Here is a 17,946-nt window from a genome sequence, read left to right as displayed (position 1 = left end):
AGAAGACATTCTATACATTTTTATTTTTTTTTCTGACACAAACTTTGTCTTGCTTTTGCCTGGCAACTGCCCAAATTCTTACTCAATGTGTAGTGGTGTTTTATCATACTGTCTGACCCACGGCTTCTCTCTGGTCCTAAAGACTTGAATAAAACTCACGGAGAGCAGTACAAAAGCAGTTATAAGCAGGAAGTGATTTGTTGTTATTCTGTGGAGACTTTGTGGTTAAAGGTATGCTGAAAGTCCCTTAAAAGAGAGGGAAAAGTAACTGTCAGGAGAGGACTTAGTAGATAAAGTTACTGGTGAATGGAAGCTTATTTAGAGTCAGCAGAGTCTGTGAGGTTGAATTTAAAATACCTGCTCATTGATTTATGTGCTACCAGCAGTATTTATCACTGTGCCTCTACAGTACTTTTCACAGCATGAAGATATTTATGTTTATTATTTCTCATTCTTTATATAGTATAGAACTAGTCTATAATTTGGGGGATTATTTTAAAAAAACATATTTAGAATGGTATCTAAAATATGTCCTTTTTAATATACCACACATAGTGTTAACAGCTTTTTCATAGTTATGTCACAGCTTTGTTACCAGCTCCCAAATATAGCACATTCATTCTTTTAATTGCTTTGCCAACTTTACATTTTTTGCCTATCTTATTCTTGTCATGGAGCAGATCTCAAGAGAGATGCGACAGAGTATAAATTAATTCTGCTGCTGTGCTGTTTGATGCAACTTTTAAAAGGTCTCCTTGCAAAGCCCTACTAAAACAAATTTGATATTGATTTTTTCATAAAACTCTGGTTTTGTCTCAGTACCTAGTCTCACATACACATATATCAGTATAGTCTAACAATAAGTCCTTGGCATCAGTTGCAGATTATTTCAGCAGGTATGGTTTTGTCCCATTCTGTATTGTACAGGCAGCAGAAGACTCGAGACCAGAGGTGGGGTCACACAATTTGTGATTTGACTGAAATGCTCTGAACAAACCTGGTGACTTCCTGGGGACACCAGAGCAGGCAGTAGAGCTACTGTCAGCCTAGAGGAGGTCTCATGACCTTTGTGTGGTTACTTGCGTGTGACAACACATAACTGCTTCCCTGATCATGAGCCCAGGGATATGGATGGGCACTCTGGCCCCTGTGGGTTCTGCAAAAGGATGAGCAGATGGTATACATCTGTGGCTCCCAAGCAACAGACTTCTTGGGTACATGAGCTACCTGGAGGTCTAGGCAGTGGGCAGTCTCCTGGGCCTAGTTTCTGGAAATGGATTCACAAGTCTTTCCTGCAGGTGGGAAGGCAGAGAGCCACCTCAGCTGTTTCTGAAATCTCTGTCCTGCACTTTCCAACATTTCAGTTCAGAACTGAAGAAAAGGGAAAAAAAAATTACACAGAAGATTCATTCTGCTTTGTGCACAGCTTACAACAGTTAGCTTCAATAGCACTGAGTGAGAAACATGTCATATGTCGAAACATGAGCCAAAATACCAAGACCTGATTAGAAAACATTATATAACCAAAGTGATGTCCGTTTTCACTGAAAATGTGGATTGGCTGTTGTTGGCAGCTCTGACAGCCTGCCTGACTGTGAAAGGAAGCAAGGCAAAAAACAGCAGATTTGAAGAAATACAGTTGTCCATAACCCCGGGAAAAAGTTTGTAGGTGGAGTTCTACTTCTTTAGGGAATTCACTGAGAGAGCACCCTCACAGGTCTGTCTCAGAGACATAGTAACTCAATCTTTGTAAACACAGTAAAGTACTGATTTCATGTTAATCCAATTCACTTTGGGGTAAAAATTACTTATTGTAGCCCCCCTTACTGATAACTCATCGGTCAAATAAATTCTAAAGTATTGTTTCCAGGTGCAACAAAGGTCTGAGGTAGAGCAGGGTAGACAATTCTCTGATGGAGTTGTGCAAAAAGATGTAGATCTCTGTGTTTCAACCTTATAGAACTAAAAGCTTACTTTTATTACAGATGTGTTTCCATGTTCATTGTAGGCCGCATCCATACTGTTGAATAAATAAGAGCCGAGGAGCAGCTCCTGGCCCCAGGAATAAGTGACATTGACTGACAACTGTCCACACTGCTTAGTACTACCCCTTTAAAGCAGATTTGTTTTGAAGAGAGCTGTTTAAAGTAGTCCAAAAATGAGCCAGAGTTCTAATTTAAAAGCAGAGTGGACCATTGGGTTTGAGGTCATCAACATACTCCCTGGTTCTCTGCATTTAGCAATGAAGATAAACCCACCAGAAGCATGTTTATTGAAACAATAAACATGCAAACACAGTTTCAGAGACAGCTCAGGATAGGTATAAAACTGATCACTGTAGGGGGCAATGAAACCAGGGGTTCCTTATTGTGCACAGGAAAGAGCAGCATATTTATCTTTCTTGGGTCCACTTTTGTTCAGTGGTTTTGGTAGTGACCCAGATAACGAAATAGTGTGCCTATTAAATATGCAGGAGATACAAGACTGGGGTGGATTGCAAGTACATTGGAGACAAAACTAGAATTCAGAATGATCTTGATAAATGGGGAAATTGGTCTGGGAAGAAAAATAGATAAAATTTAGTGGAGGTAAAAGTACATGACAATGGGTACTATGAAGAACCAATTATAGAGGTAGTAGGCAGAGAGCAAGTGGCTAGATTCTTCAGAGGAGGATTTTGAGGTTATTTTGTGTATTTTTATTTTGTATATTTTGTGTACAGGTGGTGTTTTTGTCTATCCCTACGGTGGCAGTGAGGGGTACAGAGGGGACACGGAAAGCCCACCTGATTAACACGTGGCTCAGAGGCTGGTGCCAACACAGAAATTTTGTTTTTTTTGACCATGGGGCGCTTTACTCAGCACCCAGCCTGATGGCTGCAGATGGGTCCCTATCTCTAAGGGGAAAACGGATCCTAGCCCAGGAGCTGGCAGGGCTCATTGAGAGGGCTTTAAACTAGGTAAGAAGGGGGATGGGGCTGAAATAAGGCTTGTTGGAGCTGTGCCAGGGGGAACAATGGCAAGGCCGGGGGAGAAGGCAATGGCCCAACTGAAGTGCATCTACACTAATGCACGCAGCATGGGTAACAAACAAGAGGAGCTGGAAGCCACCGTGCAGCAAGCAGGCTATGACTTGGTTGCCATCACGGAAACATGGTGGGACCACTCTCATGACTGGAGTGCTGCAATGTCTGGCTATAGGGTCTTCAGAAGGGACAGGCAGCACAGAAGGGGTGGTGGTGTGGCTCTCTATATTAGAGAGTGTTTTGATGTTGTGGAACTTGAGGCTGGGAATGATAAGGTTGAGTCCCTATGGGTTAGGATCAGTGGGAAGGCCAACAAGGCAAGCATCCTGGTGGGGGTCTGTTATAGACTACCAAACCAGGATGAGGAGACGGATGAGGAGTTCTACAGGCAGCTGGCAGAAGTTGCGAAATCGTCAGCGCTTGTTCTCATGGGGAACTTCAACTTCCCAGACATATCCTGGAAGCACAACACAGCCCAGAGAAAGCAGTCTAGGAGGTTTCTGGAGAGCGTGGAAGATAGCTTCCTGATGCAGCTGGTTAGAGAGCCTACCAGGGGAGGTGCCCCGTTAGACCTTCTGTTCACAAACAGTGACGGACTGGTGGGAGATGTGATGGTTGGGAGCTGTCTTGGGCAGAGTGACCACGAAATGGTAGAGTTCTCTATTCTTGGCGAAGACAGGAAGGGGACCAGTAAAACCGCTGTCTTGGACTTCCGGGGGGCTGACTTTGAGCTGTTCAGGACACTGGTTGGCAGAGTCCCTTGGGAGGTGGTTCTGAAGGGCAGAGGAGTCCAGGAAGGCTGGGCACTCTTCAAGAAGGAAATCTTAATGGCTCAGGAGCGGTCTGTCCCCACGTGCCCAAAGACGAACCGGCATGGAAGAAGACCAGCCTGGCTGAACAGAGAGTTGTGGCTCGAGCTTAGGAGAAAAAGGAGGGTTTATAATCTTTGGAGAAGAGGGCGGGCAACTCAGGAGGACTATAAGGATGTTGCGAGGCTGTGCAGGGACAAAATTAGAAAGGCCAAAGCTCATCTGGAGCTCAATCTGGCTACTGCCGTTAAAGATAACAAAAACTGTTTTTACAAATACATCAACACAAAAAGGAGGACTAAGGAGAATCTCCATCCTTTACTGGATGCGGGGGGAAACTTAGTTACAAAAGATGAGGAAAAGGCTGCGGTGCTTAATACCTTCTTTGCCTCAGTCTTTAGCGGCAAAACCAGTTGTTCTCTGGATACCCAGTACCCTGAGCTGGTGGAAGGGGATGGGGAGCAGGATGTGGCCCTCACTATCCACGAGGAAATGGTTGGCGACCTGCTACAGCACTTGGATGTACGCAAGTCGATGGGGAAGGATGGGATCCACCTGAGGGTACTGAGAGAACTGGTGGAGTAGCTGGCCAAGCCGCTTTCCATCATTTATCAGCAGTCCTGGCTATCAGGGGAGGTCCCGGTTGACTGGCGGATAGCAAATGTGATGCACATCTACAAGAAGGGCCGGAGGGTAGACCCGGGGAACTATAGGCTTGTTAGTTTGACCTCAGTGCCAGGGAAGCTCATGGAGCAGATTACCTTGAGTGTCACCACGCGGCACTTGCAGGGCAACCAGGCGATCAGGCCCAGTCAGCATGGCTTTATGAAAGGCAGGTCCTGCTTGACGAACCTGATCTCCTTCTATGACAAAAGGACAAGCTTAGTGGATGAGGGAAAGGCTGTGAATGTGGTCTACCTTGATTTCAGTAAGGCTTTTGACACCGTTTCCCACAACATTCTCCTCAAGAAACTGGCTGCTCATGGCTTGGATTAGCGTACGCTTCATTGGGTTAAAAACTGGCTGGATAGCCGGGCCCAAAGAGTTGTGGTGAATGGAGTCAATTCCAGTTGGAGGCTGGTCACTAGTGGAGTCCCCCAGGGCTCAGTACTGGGGCCAGTCCTCTTTAATATCTTTATCGATGGTCTGGATGAGGGGATCGAGTGCACCCTCAGTAAGTTTGAAGATGACACCAAGTTAGGTGCATGTGTCGATCTGCTCGAGGGTAGGAAGGCTCTGCAGGAGGATCTGGATAGGCTGGACCGATGGGCTGAGGTCAACTGTATGAAGTTCAACAAGGCCAAGTGCCGGGTCCTGCACTTGGGGCACAACAACCCCAAGCAGCGCTACAGGCTGGGAGACGAGTAGTTGCAAAGCTGCCTGGCAGAGAAGGACCTGGGAGTACTGGTTGATAGTCAGCTGAATATGAGCCAGCAGTGTGCTCAGGTGGCCAAGAAGGCCAACAGCATCCTGGCTTGTATCAGAAACAGTGTGGCCAGCAGGTGTAGGGAAGTGATTGTCCTCCTGTACTCGGCTCTGGTGAGGCCGCACCTCGAGTACTGTGTTCAGTTTTGGGCCCCTCGCTACAAGAAGGACATCGAGGTGCTCAAGAGTCCAGAGAAGGGTGACGAAGCTGGTGAGGGGTCTGGAGAACAAGTTTTACGAGAAGCGGCTGAGGGAGCTGGGATTGTTCAGCCTGGAGAAGAGGAGGCTCAGGGGTGACCTTATCGCTCTCTATAGGTACCTTAAAGGAGGCTGTAGCAAGGTGGGGGTTGGTCTATTCTCCCACGTGCCCGGTGGCAGGACGAGGGGGAATGGGCTAAAGTTGTGCCAGGGGAGGTTTAGATCGGATATTAGGAAAAACTTCTTTACTGAAAGGGTTGTTAGGCATTGGAATGGGCTGCCCAGGGAAGTGGTTGAGTCACCATCCCTGGAGGTCTTTAAAAGATGTTTAGATGTAGAGCTTAGTGATATGGTTTAGTGAGGGACTTGTTAGTGTTAGGTCAGAGGTTGGACTAAGTGATCTTGGAGGTCTCTTCCAACCTAGACCATTCTGTGATTCTGTGATATCACAAGACGAACTTCACCTAGCATTATAATACTGTTGTGAAAAGCCAAATGCCATGCTCAGGGATTGTCAAATAGAGATTTAGAAACTGTATTTGAGAAGCCTGTTGAGCAATGGTTGATAGGACAAATGATAACAGCATATATTATTAGCAAAGATGTGATTTCTTGGAAAAGTTGAAAGCACTGGGGTTATTAAGTCACACAAAGATAAGGGTACTGATGAGGAAAGGAATGACAGATCTTCATGCAGATTAAAGACTGGTGGAAATATGAAGGTTAGAATCTATTCTGTGTGTTCCTAGTAAATTGGAAAAATAAGATATGAGCTTAAACTGCAGCAGGAAACTCAAGGTAGACTTTAAGAATGGTTTCTAATAATAAGATTAGTTAAACAGTGGAATAGCTCATGCAGCTTAGGGAGTTGCAGAATCTCCACTTACTGTAAGTCTTCAAAATCATGTTGGACAAACATTTTTCTGAAATTGTGCAGCTATAGTTGAACCTGGCTTAGAGAAGGAGGATAGACTTGGGTGAACTCTTAAGGTCCTTCCAGTCATGATTCTATAGTCATATTTTATACTCAAATTCGTAGTGAAAGCACACATGCTACTCTCTATGTGGTACAAATATATATTTTTAATTTTCACAGTCGGGCAGCCAGCATAAAGGTAAATAACTCATATGTTCTCGTACTTCACAGAACACACTGCAAATCTGCCTTTCCTGCTTTTCACTCTTGTCGCAAAAGTCTCCATATGGCTTTCTCAGTTCACCTCCATGTTTCCTCACAACTTGCAGAGAACAAGAACATATAGATCTTCAGTGTGCCTACCTTACATCAGAAATTGTGTATATGCAGTTGTAGGCAAGGTACAGACAGGCTTTGACTCATGTAATCTTCCAGTACAGAGTAAATGATACTTGTTACCTTAATTCCCTGCTTGGGAAATTCCATGTTTGCTTGAGTACTGTTAAAAACATAATTTTTGAATTCACCCTTTTGATTTTTTTCCAGTTTGTGTTAGAAAATACAACAATCAAGCAAACAAGTAAAAAACAGTCTAAGGGTTCTGAGTTTATGCACATCTTCTATTTATTTGCCAGGAGATGGCATACTATTTCAAAGCATACAAAGCAGTGCATACCAGTTCAGCTGAAGTTGCATCAGAAGAAAATACTACCTGCAGTGGCTGTTCCTCAGGATCTCTTGCTGTTGCCTTGTTTGAGAAGTAGATTGACTGCACTCTCGTAAAAGGCTTTGATTTCATTTTACTATGCACAGCCCTTGCTGGCTTTTTAATGTTTTGTCCCTGTCTGTGCTTCTTAGACAGAGAGATGAAGATGGGAGAAAAATTAGCCCATCATCTATAAGCTAAACTTAAAAAATAAAAATAGGCAGTCGAAAAAAAAAATCCCTTGAGCAAGCATGTTACTGCTTTTGGGATAACATAACAGTAAATGGCACATGCTGGCACATGGAAAGACCAGTATGTGACAAGGTGACATTCCTTTAATTCCTTTTCTTATTTCAATTGTTTAATCTTCTCTTTGCTGACAAAGCTCCTTTTTTTTCTTCTTGTGTAATGAAAGTCTCTAGCATGTTAGTCTAATTGAAATGACAAGTAAAAGTTACAAGTAAAATTGATTCTTTGTCACTGGAGCATCCCCAAGTGTTTAACAGAGAATGTTAGCTGAGGAAACAGGTGTATGTTAACCAGTTAGAAACCAAAATCTTTTGCTATAGCAGTTTCTTTTAAGAAAATAAGAATCACAAATTTAGTGAAGATATATTTTCCAGATTTGTTTTTTAAATTAATTTAATTAATAATTGAATTTATATTTGAAAGGACTACAATTGCAAATGTATTAATGAAGCCGATCCTCTGTAGGAGGAGGAAAGGAATTAAAGACAAGGCATTTAAAAAGACAACAGAGAAACTAATTCTGTGATTCTTCTGCCTTTGGAGCCCCAGGGAGAGAGAGCTTCTCTGCTTTGAGACTGTTTTGCCTTCTCTCACAGCTGACCACATTGCAAATGGGAATTTTGGATGGTTGTTTTCTTTTTTCTGTTTTCTCTCTTACGTCAGCCCTGAGAGCAGGAGAGCTTAGTGACAGTGTTGTAGCTCCAAGGCTGAGGTTTTCCTTTTCTACTTAGATTCTCTCTTTGTCCCAAACATCAAATCTCCACTCCCCAAGCTGTGTTTAGCAATTTTATACAAGGTTCTTCTCTGACTGGCCTAGCTTCTGCCATGGCAGAGGGGAGCTGAACAGTAAGACATTTCAAGCAGGAGATCTGCAGAATTAGGACTAGCTTCCAAAGGCAGCCATATGTCCCTTTCAAAAGTCATAGGAGTCTAGGAAAAAACAGTGTAACTTTAACTGGAATGATGCTTGCTGGAATTAAATTTTAGCAATACAGAGGTCTGTAATGGTTTGCTGTTCTTAAATACTACATTCACGTTCCATCTCATTAGGTGTTTTGGAAGTAGCTTGTGCTAGATGGCTGCATTAATGAGTGAAACCTAAGTACCAGAGACAGCCTAGCCCGTTTGACTTTCAAATTAACCCTAGGAAATGCTGCTTCATGAATATTAAAATTCAGCTTCCTGTGCATTGATCAATACATTAATTTTTATGTATGACCTCACAAAGATCCAGCCTGTCAAGCCACAGGCATTTGTCCAGTATTCTCATGTAGATGTCAAGACAGATGGCTCTCAAAACCTGCTGCAATATTTCACATAATAATAGAAGTGTCTCCCTGCACTGACCTCTTCATATCAGAAGTGGAAACCCAGGCAAAAGCTTGCTAAATGGGACAAACTGACTTGGCATTTTGACAGTAGCAATGAGATTGTCTAGAAAGTATAGTGAGGTTCCTATTGTGCTTGTGCTGAGTGTAGATAACTGTGAGCTGGAGCAAACCAGTCTCCCCAGAAAAGCTTATAGAGGAAACAGTTTGTGGACTGTTATCAAATTATGTTGTGGACAGTTATCAAATAGAAGCACACATTTGTATAAAAGCCAGGGAGGTAAGTATTTTAGTTAATAAGCACATTAACTTGATGGAATGTTTTCCATCTTACTCAAATTAAGATGTCTTCAGGACAACTATCCTTGAGCTAGTTATGAGCTCACTCTAGAGTTGAATGTTGAGCAACACTTCTAGAGATGATGGGGAAAAATAGGTATGTCTAAGGCATGATTCATCCCACTGCAGTGTATGTGTCCCAAATAGGCCAGAAGAACCTTGCCTTAGATGTGCATGTTTCTTTGTACTGTCTCTAACAGGAGTCAAGGTTTAGACTGGCATAGATCTACATGTCTTCACTGTAGATTTCAGAAGGAGATGAGATGAATCCCACCCTCCCCTAGCCATAGGAGATGCCAGATCAAGAACAGAGAAACACAGTGGCACATTAAGTAGCTGAAACTGGCTGCCAGTTCACACTGAAGAGTTATTTAAAGACACCTCGAAAAAAATCACTTATTTATTTGGAATTCACTTTGAAAAGTCAACTATATATTCCAATGCTTTCAGCTCAAACTACCTTTTGAAATGCTAATCAGCTGAAATTGGCCTTTACCAGCAGCAGATATTTGTATATCAAAGAGTTTCCTTGCTCACCTTCTGTCAGTCTGAATCAAGTTTAGATTACATCGACACATTGTTTTTAATGCAGATTCACAGTGAAAGCTTCTTTTCTACGTCATTAACATTCTAATTGTTTTTAGCCTGATGTTAGTTAGCTATTGTCAAGCTTAATATGGCATAGGAAAGTGAGCCTTTATTATTCCTTCTAATGGTTGGTGACCTATCCGTTTTTACATACAAGAATCACAAAGCTCATGTTAGAAATGAAAACGGCTGCACTGAATACTGTAATACTGCTCAGGCATGATGAGGTTTCCCTTCTCCTCCACCAAGGAGTAGAGCTTCTTTTGGACTATATGCCACGATGCACAAAAATATAAATCTATATTCTCCAGCCTCAACTGGCATTTCCTCCAGTGCTTGCGCTTCTTCACTGCTAATGCAGCCAAATAGTGGAGATGATCTTCACCTAGGAATCTTTGAATGAAAGTAATTTTGTGATAAAACAAAACTAGACTCATGGGAAGTTTGAATAGTCTGTTACAGAACAGAGTATTATTTCTTGATTCACTCCATTACTAAGGGAATAAGCCACCGAACCCAGGGATAAGGTGCACCAGCACAAAGATTCTAGGTGACCTATGGAGTCGTAAACTCCAGATTTCATAGCAGATGCAGTGCTGAATCCTCTGTTGTTTAGTCTAAACCAAAACTGGTTTGTCAGAACTATTCATGGTACAAATTTGTCAAATACTTTCACTTAAATTGCTTATCCAACCCTGTAAAAATAAACAGACACATAAAAAACCTAAGCTAAATAAAAATAATTTGTAAACAAAATATAGGCCCAAATTCACTGAATATAAATTGATTGCAATGAGTTACTGTGTCTGCTCTGTTTATTGCCATCCACCATCTATGTGGAGCAATTGATAGTCATTCCAATTACCCTGAAGTAACAGGCTTTGTAGCACTCAGCTTAGCAGACTTTTCCAAATGCCATTTATTTTAGTTTGGAAATATTTGTCTCTCCCATCACAGGTAATCAGCGAGTTTGAAGCCTCTCCCGACTCATTTTCCTACAGAATCCCCAACCTGAGTCGGAATCGCCAGTACAGCGTCTGGGTGGTAGCAGTGACTGCTGCAGGAAGAGGCAACAGCAGCGAGATCATCACTGTAGAACCACTAGCAAAAGGTATGATGATGGCACTTTTTAAGCAACTCAGAATTTTACAATGTTAATTACTGTTATAATTGGCATGTGGTTTATTTAGGTCTCATTGCTTACTAAGTATGGGATTTGTCAGTAGCAACTTCAGTTCTCTCCAAAAGTTAGGTGACAACTCTCAGCTAATTACCCAAGCTTTTGCAGTAGTCAGCAGAGAGAGAAAGAATGATGTACTCCTCTAGGGGGTAATTCATCCCACCCACCATAGAAGGAAATAAATAGGGTTTTTTTGAGCAATTTTTATCTTCTTTTGTTGGGTACAGAGAGTTTGCAGATGATCTCCCTCCCTTTCCGAATGTGCCTCTTTTCTTTTTTTTTTTTTTTTGTCACACAAGATAACTTCTTTATAATTCCTCTCTTTACTAATATCTCTTGTGTACTCCACAGGTACTCCACTACCTTCAGTGCTAAGCGGTCTGATTAGTATATCTAAACTCTGAACAATAGTTCTCAATTTGCATTTATTTTGTAATTTGTTTCTTTTTTTTTATATTAAGTTTGCTGCTTCTATTTCAAATCTGAATGTGATGTGCCTCAAATCTTGCATATTTTTTCCAGCTGTATTAGTTGTTCTAAAAAAATATATTACTTGGGCCCATGTATTCTTCATTACCTGTTCTGTGAGACATGATGCTCACAACACTATTGGTCCTTAGTTTGGAAATAGAAACGTAACGTTTTATGTAAGAAGGTGAGAAGAGTTCCATCAGAGTCAGTCTTTACATGGAGTATTCAGCCTGATTTTCTATTTTTTCCATTCGAATTGGTAATATGAGAGCATTTGACAATATGAACCATGTAGTGCACAGGTCCCTAGAGTTGCAAAAGTAGATGTATTTGATTGACTTTATAGTTTTAAAAGCCTGCTATGCTTCAGTCATATTGCTAATGATGTAATAATGTAAAGTAAAGTGTCTAGTGCTTTACAAAGACAGATACTTCTTTAAAAAGCATTACAGAACTTCAGCAAAATGCCACCAACATGAAAGCATTTTCTGCATGGAAGAGCATATGCTGTCACCATAGGGAGGCTTGCTGTTCCTACCTACTCAGCTGGTAGCTAACCAATTTGATGACGGTAAATTAACTATCAGAGCTATTGTCATGGATGCCAGTGATGGTGTTTGGAGGGTACTATTTTAACACAAAAAAATAGTTACCAATACATAGAAGTTGAAAACAGAGTTCCTCAGGCTTGTGATGGGAACTCACATGTCCTCTTTGCCACTGTTCTAGGCCAAAGTTTTTACCATATGAGATGGATATTTTTCAACATGACTGTAAGAAAGTTGTATGAACTACTGTGTTTCTACTGTAGAACACCATGGAAGATTTATTGGTGGTAATATTGGGAGGGTCTAGCAAGGTAAAATAGCGTAATTTGGAAGAAACAGGCAAATGCTTGCTTCCTATTGCTGGCAGGTTGGTTTTGCCAACTGACAAGTTGCTTTTACTTTCAGCTTCTTTTGATATCAGGCAGTTTCTGCACATTCTTTTAGAAAATCCTTTCTCTTAGTAGCTATACAGTGTTAATAGAGTGACCTGAAAGGTTATGAAAAGTCTAAAGGATCTGAAAAGTCTGAATCTTTCCCATTGCTGAATTCCCTGTAGGACAATTGTATACAGCATTTTGAACTTTGGTGACACCAAAGCTGAAATTTTAAAAGGTGGATGAGGAACATTGGAAAAACACCTCAGGGAAGCAGGGCAAAGGTTTCAATGTCTGCTTGTATGAAAAGACAAGGGTATTTTAAGGAAAAGCAAGTATTTACTTCAATATAGACAAGTCAGTATGGACGGGACTTTATTTTGAAGGACAATAGAATGCATCCAGTCAAGGTTAGAACTAATAGTGATACTCCGATATAAAATTTAGATGATGCTAGAGGAAAAACCTCCCTTACAACTATGCACTTTGGACTGAAAAAAGTGACAAATAATCCATATGAAGTTCAACAAGGCCAAGTGCCGGGTCCTGCACTTGGGGCACAACAACCCCAAGCAGCACTACAGGCTGGGAGACGAGTAGTTGCAAAGCTGCCTGGCAGAGAAGGACCTGGGAGTACTGTCTGATAGTCAGCTGAATATGAGCCAGCAGTATGTTCAGGTGGCCAAGAAGGCCAACAGCATCCTGGCTTGTATCAGAAACAGTGTGGCCAGCAGGTGTAGGGAAGTGATTGTCCTCCTGTACTCGGCTCTGGTGAGGCCGCACCTCGAGTACTGTGTTCAGTTTTGGGCCCCTCGCTACAAGAAGGACATCGAGGTGCTCAAGAGTCCAGAGAAGGGTGACGAAGCTGGTGAGGGGTCTGGAGAACAAGTTTTACGAGAAGCGGCTGAGGGAGCTGGGATTGTTCAGCCTGGAGAAGAGGAGGCTCAGGGGTGACCTTATCGCTCTCTACAGGTACCTTAAAGGAGGCTGTAGCAAGGTGGGGGTTGGTCTATTCTCCCACGTGCCCGGTGGCAGGACGAGGGGGAATGGGCTAAAGTTGTGCCAGGGGAGGTTTAGATCGGATATTAGGAAAAACTTCTTTACTGAAAGGGTTGTTAGGCATTGGAATGGGCTGCCCAGGGAAGTGGTTGAGTCACCATCCCTGGAGGTCTTTAAAAGATGTTTAGATGCAGAGCTTAGTGATATGGTTTAGTGAGGGACTTGTTAGTGTTAGGTCAGAGGTTGGACTAGGTGATCTTGGAGGTCTCTTCCAACCTAGACCATTCTGTGACTGTAATCTGTTTGTGGAAGTTGTGATGGGCACTAGGAATACTGATATGTTGTGATTTTATGAACTTTGGATATAGCCAGGTTAGAAATTATTATATCATGTACAAGATTTCCTGTATGAATGCATCACTGGGCCTTTTAGAGAGTTGGGAGAAGTGGTGATCAGTGATGAGGACAGTGGACACACACATAAAGAAGGATGGGCAGAGTTAATAGCCTTGAAGATCTTTCTCCCCCCAGCACATCTGAAACAAGTAACACATCACAGTTTTAGAAGCAGTTATAAACTAATTTTGCCAAAAGGAGTGCAAAGGGATGCAATACGGGGATGGGTAAGTCGCCAGTGCATGAACATTTGACTGACCAGTATTCTGAAGTTATTTGCTTCCTTCTTTCTCCACTTATTTCACAGTAACTGTCCAAATAATGGTACCATCTTGACAACTAATGAGAGTTAACTTGGAATTGAATTATGCCAACTTAATTATAACCTCCTTAAGAACCCCTCTGAGAACAATGAGAATGTCTAGATAGGGGGTTGACGTGAAATGGCTAGTCCAATTTAAATGAAAGCTTAATTCAAGTTAACATTTTTTCCTTTAGTGTCTCAGAACAGATTGTTATTCTCTGTAATTAACTGTCAAGAATAAGCAAATACAACCCCAACAAATGAAAAGTAACCACAGAGATCAAAGTTCAGTCTCCATGTAAGCAGGTCATGTCCCCCCAAATTATGCTTCATTGTTGACTTGAAAGTTGTTTTTAGCCTATCAAATCAAAAACAGAAAACCTTGCACGCACTTTGTTCTTATTGTTTTCTGATCATGATTGATTGAGAATGGCATTTCCCAGCAACATGACGATGACAGAACTAGGTGTATAGCAATCTGATCCTTTTGGAAGAAATCTCTGATTTTAATGTTAAGTTTCTCCTGTTCTTGTAGAATACCTGAGCATTAATGTTTAACAGATTTTTCTCCTGGTCTATGTTGCTTTGTGTATTTAATGTTTCTAAACTGCATACAGGGCTGACATGATACTATATGCACCTTATCAGTCTGTTTCTTTAACAATTCAGCATACAGGAGTACACACTATATTCTTTGAGAAAGTAAGTGAAAGAGACTCCTAACCCATGGTATTAACCAATTGCTCTTTTGTTTGGATTAAGCTGCAGTGAACTGCCATAGTTCTTGTTCCCCTATGCCTTTAAAATCTGATTGTGTTCTCTACAGGAAGGAGAAAAAAAAATTATTACATCTTGCAAAGAAGTTATGGCCACTTCTTCCACGAGAGTTAGAGTAGGTAATAGGATTCATAATTTAAACAATTAAACACAGAGAAAACCTCATTAGCATGAGCAAGCACACTCTTCAGTGAAGGTACCTCTTTGTCTTCAATTAATGACTGGATAATTTGCAATAAATATGAACAGACATGGTCCTAATCCAATGCCATGCTATCCAAGGTCAGGCTGGTGGGTAGTTAGTAGGTATTTGGGTAGCTTTGATAGCAAGGAGGCAAGGCCTACAGCTGAATTGCCTACATTCTACATAAAGTTCTCTTGGCTCAAAAGGGAGAGATCTATGAGACTCAAGGTATTTCAACCTCATGAATACATCTTAACATTCCAAACCTATTACTGTCAGATGAATTTCACTAGGCATTTATTTTGTTACTAGTTTTCTATTGTTTGTGCACCTGTTAGCAGTCTCAGAACATTATTAGAAGTTAAGCTATAAAGAAAATTGAAGTTAAGAATTTTCATGTTGTTTCACCACCTCGTTAAAAGCACTCAGTGCATGAAAGAAATAGATAATGCATAAGAAGCTGTGGGTATTTTCACAAAAATAATCCTCTATGCTTTTGTAATGTGCACTTCTGAGTTACGATCTGCAATCCTACCACTGTCCTACGCTGCTGTGAAGTTTGTATTACTTCCGCGCATCGCAATACAATGAAACACACAGGATATTGAAAATCAGAACTACAACAGAAATGTGCTCTGGAGATCTAGTACCAAACCTATGACTTAATGAAGTATTCACTACTAAAAATAAATGAATATCAAGAAAAAGTTTGGTAATAATGGTGCCAAGTCATGCTGAAGGCTTCAGCAGGATTCCTGCATTATACATGCTTTGTTCTAATGTAACTGGCAGCAGTTAGAAATAGCTGAATATTTTGAGAAACATTGGAGAGGTGGAGAAGATAGAGACAACAGAATTAATATCTCATTTTAAATGAGATTTCAGATTTCATGTTGCAGAGGGAATGCCTGCGTGGAACAGGAATTTGAGTTTCTGACCACTATTGTTCAGAATGCACTAGAGCTACTAGCAGCAGTCCAGACGCTTACAGATGTGTTTTGTAGACAGTCATAGCTGACAGCATCTCCTGCTGCTTTTTAAAGATTGCATGAGTGCCATTAGACATCTCCTGCAACAAAAACCTGCCATCACTGAAGAAAAATGAGCCTTGTAACACTAATTTTAGTGGCATCAACATTTTGTATCACATATGCAGTCTCGGGGTAGAATGAGCATTTTTCAGTTTCAGTAGCTAATTAGCCCATGGCTTGTGGCAGTATAGGCCTTTGTAAATCTTTTCTAGAAGATACGTCCTTAGGAGTGCCACAGTGGAAAGCAAGTCTGTTTCATTAGACTTAATGACCAACCATTGTCTTAGCATTATTCAAGTGTATCACCTCCTTGAGGCAGCACAAGCAGCAACACCCTCCTCAGAGGCTAACCACCAGAGCAGCCAGGAGGGAGCCATGTCTGCTCAGCTCCTGTAATGCCAGGAGTGGACGTGCCAGTATTTGGTAGTTGGTAAAGTAGCATCATGCCAATACCTAACCTGGACTTTTTCCGTTATACTAAATCTTTTAAAAAGCTATTTCTTATGTTTTCAATTAAAATTGTGACCAAAGAAAAATCTCTTGGGAAGCTTAATCTTCCACAAGGCTTGAAGAGAACATAGACTACACTGTCCAAACTGGTCGTATAATCTATGAAATAATTTCTTTTTATGAATATCTCAAATCCCACTGCAGCCCACTGAAGTAATTTCCCTTCACTTTAAAATGTTTTTTCCATTATGCAAGATTATTTTTTTTTAATTTCGTTAGTAGAGGATAAAAACCCATTGAGTTGAAACATCACAGTTATATTTGATGCTAGCTAGCAATTTTTCCAATTGGTGCAAAAAGGATTATTAAATGCAAGGTCTGATCAATGTGCATGATTGAAGAAGATCAGGATTAAAAATATTATTAAATATTTCAAGTATCTGTATTCAGTATGTGTCTTTGAAATGTATGTTTAAAGTCTGAAAAGAAGTCAATTTCTATCAAGGGTAATTTTTGAGTAGTAAATCAGAATGAAACTTAACACATCTTCAGTGTTTATGTATATTATACACTGAAACTACAGGAATGATACTTTGTTTATATATTTAGCAGACCTGAAAGGTGACATGAATAGAACTGGTTTAAGTGTCTGTTCATGTTTGTGGACTTCACACAGACTCTTTGAGGTGTATTAACATGTTAATATATGGAGGTTTATTTTGCTTAATTCTTTAACTGTTGTAACAAGCCTGTCCCTCTTAAAGTTCATGGGAAAATGTTGTGTTGAAAGAAAAAAATAGCTTTGAATTCTGGAGCCAATAGGGGAATTGGGCAATATATTTAAAATATAAATTATCATTAGAACTTAGCATTAAAATAAATTGGGCTTTCTCAATGAATAAAAAAGAAAATATTTCCAGGCACTTTGTTAGAATCTGTGCTTTCTCAGAAAACAGGAAAGAGAAACTTCAGTTGACATGTCTTGAACTCCTTCAGTCTTGAGGTCATAAGCTAAAAATACATAATTATCTCTACATTTTTCATGAGTTCTTTCATAGAACATTTTCCAAAAAGAAGCCACTCTTATCTCCACATTTGAAGTCAGTGTTCTTGTATAGCTTAGCCTCTACAGAAATACCTGACAGATAATATACAGAAATATTAATTTGGGGTTGTCTTTTGGGTTCTAATACAAACTTAGTAGACCCAAACTTTTGTTCATTTGTTTGTTTAAACACACAGTATGATCATTTATATTACTCTGAGGATATATCTACACACTCGAATGAACTTTTCTAAGGCACCTAAAAGCTTCTCTGTGTATTCAGTCCAGTATTTTGGAACTATGTATAAGCTGTCCTAAAATCAATCCTGTTCATTTCTGGTAATTCTCAGCTGCCAGAATGGCTCCAATTTGTCATTGCAAAAAAGTGCTGAACACTCCTTTCTGGCTCCGCTCCCTGACCAAAGCAGTGATAACAAACCATCTTGCCTTTAACTGACCTGGAAAAAAACTACCAACACAGTTTGAATATATTCTGTGGAATCACACTTATGCCATCCCATTAAACAGTGTAATTACTGTTGGAAAAAAAGAGGTTATCTGTAGTTTTAGTCTCAGATGTTGACCAACACCACCCTGTTGCTAG

The 17,946-nt window shown here is 40.7% G+C and overlaps 1 protein-coding gene across 1 annotated transcript in view; it reads left to right on the top strand.

The window, feature by feature from the left end:
• Nucleotides 1–17,946, top strand: part of DSCAM (DS cell adhesion molecule) — a 475,090-nt gene that overhangs the window by 399,669 nt on the left and 57,475 nt on the right. Inside the window, 1 exon segment of the mRNA XM_040530051.1 lies at nt 10,541–10,694. Coding sequence (XP_040385985.1) covers nt 10,541–10,694 — 154 coding nt within the window.

Source organism: Cygnus olor, chromosome 1, assembly GCF_009769625.2.
Source record: "Cygnus olor isolate bCygOlo1 chromosome 1, bCygOlo1.pri.v2, whole genome shotgun sequence".
NCBI lineage: Eukaryota > Metazoa > Chordata > Aves > Anseriformes > Anatidae > Cygnus > Cygnus olor.
The sequence above is the reverse complement of the archived record's forward strand: the minus strand, read 5'-3'. Positions and strand labels throughout refer to the sequence as shown.